The 2,500-nt window shown below is 46.2% G+C and overlaps 1 protein-coding gene across 1 annotated transcript in view; it reads left to right on the top strand.

Moving 5' to 3' along the window:
* Positions 1–2,500, top strand: part of LOC113807395 (titin homolog) — a gene marked incomplete in the record, with an annotated part of 381,452 nt that overhangs the window by 356,070 nt on the left and 22,882 nt on the right. Inside the window, 1 exon segment of the mRNA XM_070128145.1 lies at positions 659–698. Within this exon segment, the coding sequence (XP_069984246.1) occupies positions 659–698 (40 nt within the window).

The following is a 2,500-nucleotide window of genomic DNA, read 5'->3' as shown; positions in this document are numbered from 1 at the left end:
CCCCGTCCGCGCGCGGGAGACAGCCCCGACAATCAAAACAGGAATCGTGAGGATGAATGCTGTCTGAGTGTGCTCGCGGCGTGTAGACGGGGCCATGAAATTCGCATAAAACACACATAAGGCCGCGAATACAAGCCGAGAGACACACGCCGCGCCGGGGGATGGAGGCGCGACATCAGTCAATTCCTCGCGAAGGGAAGTTGAATCGCCTCTTCCTTAAGGGTATTGCTTTATTGTTGTTCGATGTTGGATTGCGCACGAGGAAGAGGAGCCAAAGTCAAGGGTGCGCAGGGGTACGGTATAGCATAGGAATGAGTGGCCAGGGTGACCTGTAGGAGGTCAGAATATTTGTAGTGCAGTTAGCGTGGATGGTTGTGAGTTGAGGTAGACGAAGACAAAATGAAGCTCTAGAGAGAGGAATATGAATAAGGAGTGATTATGCTATGCCAGATACATAGAAAACTCTTCTCTATTCAACGAAACGATATGGTGGAATTAGTCATTCTTATTCCTACTTCCTGTAGCTTAAATATCATTATATTTGTTATGTTTTGCTGATGATGATATAATCATTGTTTTTAATTTTTTTACTGTGTCACATTTTATGAAAATGAACCATTCCTAAATATGCCTAATGCCGCCGTTTCTTCTCCCCCAGGCCTAAAGGGCGAATTGGAAGGAATACCAGTGAAACGCGGGTAAGTGAGATTTGTGGTTTTCATTTTGAAATACAGTCTGTCTTAAGTGTGTATTGTATTTCATGATATTGACATGATTAACCTCACCGATCTGATAATAGTTGTATTTTCATTTATCTTATATAAGAAGATCCACCTTTATGCTTTATAATATGACCAGTTTTCTTGTGCTTTTGTCGTAATACACAAGCGCGCGCACACACGCACAAGGTGTATATATAAGTACTTATATAGACACACACACGCACGCATGCACCTCCTCCTGACCTCTTCGTACCCATTACAAAGGTTAGTTTGCGAGAGCTAATTAAAGAATAAGAATCATAACAGAGATCCCACTGACGCATCCCTCCGCTGCTTACTCCTGCCGATCCGGTCTAAAACTTTCGACTGACGAGAGACCGGGAAAGACGCCGCCTTCGCCTTCTTCGCCCGTGATGCCGTGTTCGGAGGCGCGAGATCAGCAGATAAGCCATACTAGTGGGTTGTCTGTGGTCGTCGATACTATCAAAAACTAGAATTTATTTGAGGGTCTTCGTTCACCCATTGTTAATCTTTGGAGGGCTAGGAAGGACGCTCCTTCAGGCATATACGACGACGCGACCATTTCTGAACCGCAAGGAGTAATCACAAATTTTGTTACTTAGGGGTCAGTGCTACGATTTTGTTTTCGTATTTTAAGGCAGGTTATTAATCTGTAATTCATCATATGACGTAATGACATGATTCATCATATGACATAAGAATCATTTTGGTTTCGTAATGATACTTCGTCTGTTTGCTCAATTTCATCGGTTCACACGTACTTCCCAACCACGTATTTTCCGTGTTCTCATCGGAATCTCCGCCGCTGGTCCTTCTGAAAGGTCTGGTCTTAATAAGTACTGGCGAGGGAGAGAGGGGTGGAGGGGGGGATAGGGGAGGAGGAAGCCGGTGAGCAAGACCACAGACGCCCTTTGTCCGCGGCTAACAGAGGAGGTCTTTCCCTCGCTCCTAGGCTGCTCGGACATTACTCTCCCGAGGGGGCGGCACCCTTGCTCGCATCCTTAGGGATCCCGGGAATGCGGCGCGGGAGGGGGAGGGCGAGGGGGCTGATACGATCCCAATCACGTAATGGAGACGCGCCACCTTCAGCGTCATCAGCAGCTTACGTCAAGCCTCCCCGTTACTCCAAGGTGGCGGGATGAAAGGCGGCTCTCACGCCCTGGGCCGGGCGCGGGGCTCGCATGAACGGCGTCCAGGGCGTGAGGCGAATCGATAGCACTTCAGCTTACTTTTTGACGGAAAATTGGGCCTCAAGGAGGTTACAAAGGGTGAATTGTTGGTAGGGATTGCACCGCGGCGCTAGCTAGAAGAGTCCAGGTTGTGTGTATACCCAGGAATAAACGCGTGGATGGGTGGAAGGAAGAAAGGGCTATGTTGAATTGAAGTGTCTGTTACTGTTTTGTTATAATTTCAGTCAGTGCAAGAACAAAGTTGTAATCATTGTTGTTATTGTAGCTTTTAACAGCCAAGACCCCATATTTCATTCGATGATCGACATTTTTTTGTAAATGATTGTAATATATTTGCGTCAATCAATAAAGTAGTTTACTAAGGGAAATTTAAGTGTTTTCTTTTTCTTTTCTATTTCATCAATCACGGTAGATTCCACCTCGCACATCTCGGTTTATCATCTTTAATTGCCTTTTACTTTTTACTTTAGTGAGTATCCACCGCCCCTTATCTCTCCGCCGCCCATCCGTCACTGAACAAGAGGCGTCGCACCCTTTCAAAGAGGAATGCATGTCCTCTTGAACCAA

This window comes from Penaeus vannamei, chromosome 12, assembly GCF_042767895.1.
Source record: "Penaeus vannamei isolate JL-2024 chromosome 12, ASM4276789v1, whole genome shotgun sequence".
NCBI lineage: Eukaryota > Metazoa > Arthropoda > Malacostraca > Decapoda > Penaeidae > Penaeus > Penaeus vannamei.
Note: the sequence above shows the minus strand (reverse complement) of the source record. Positions and strands in the feature narration are given on the sequence as shown.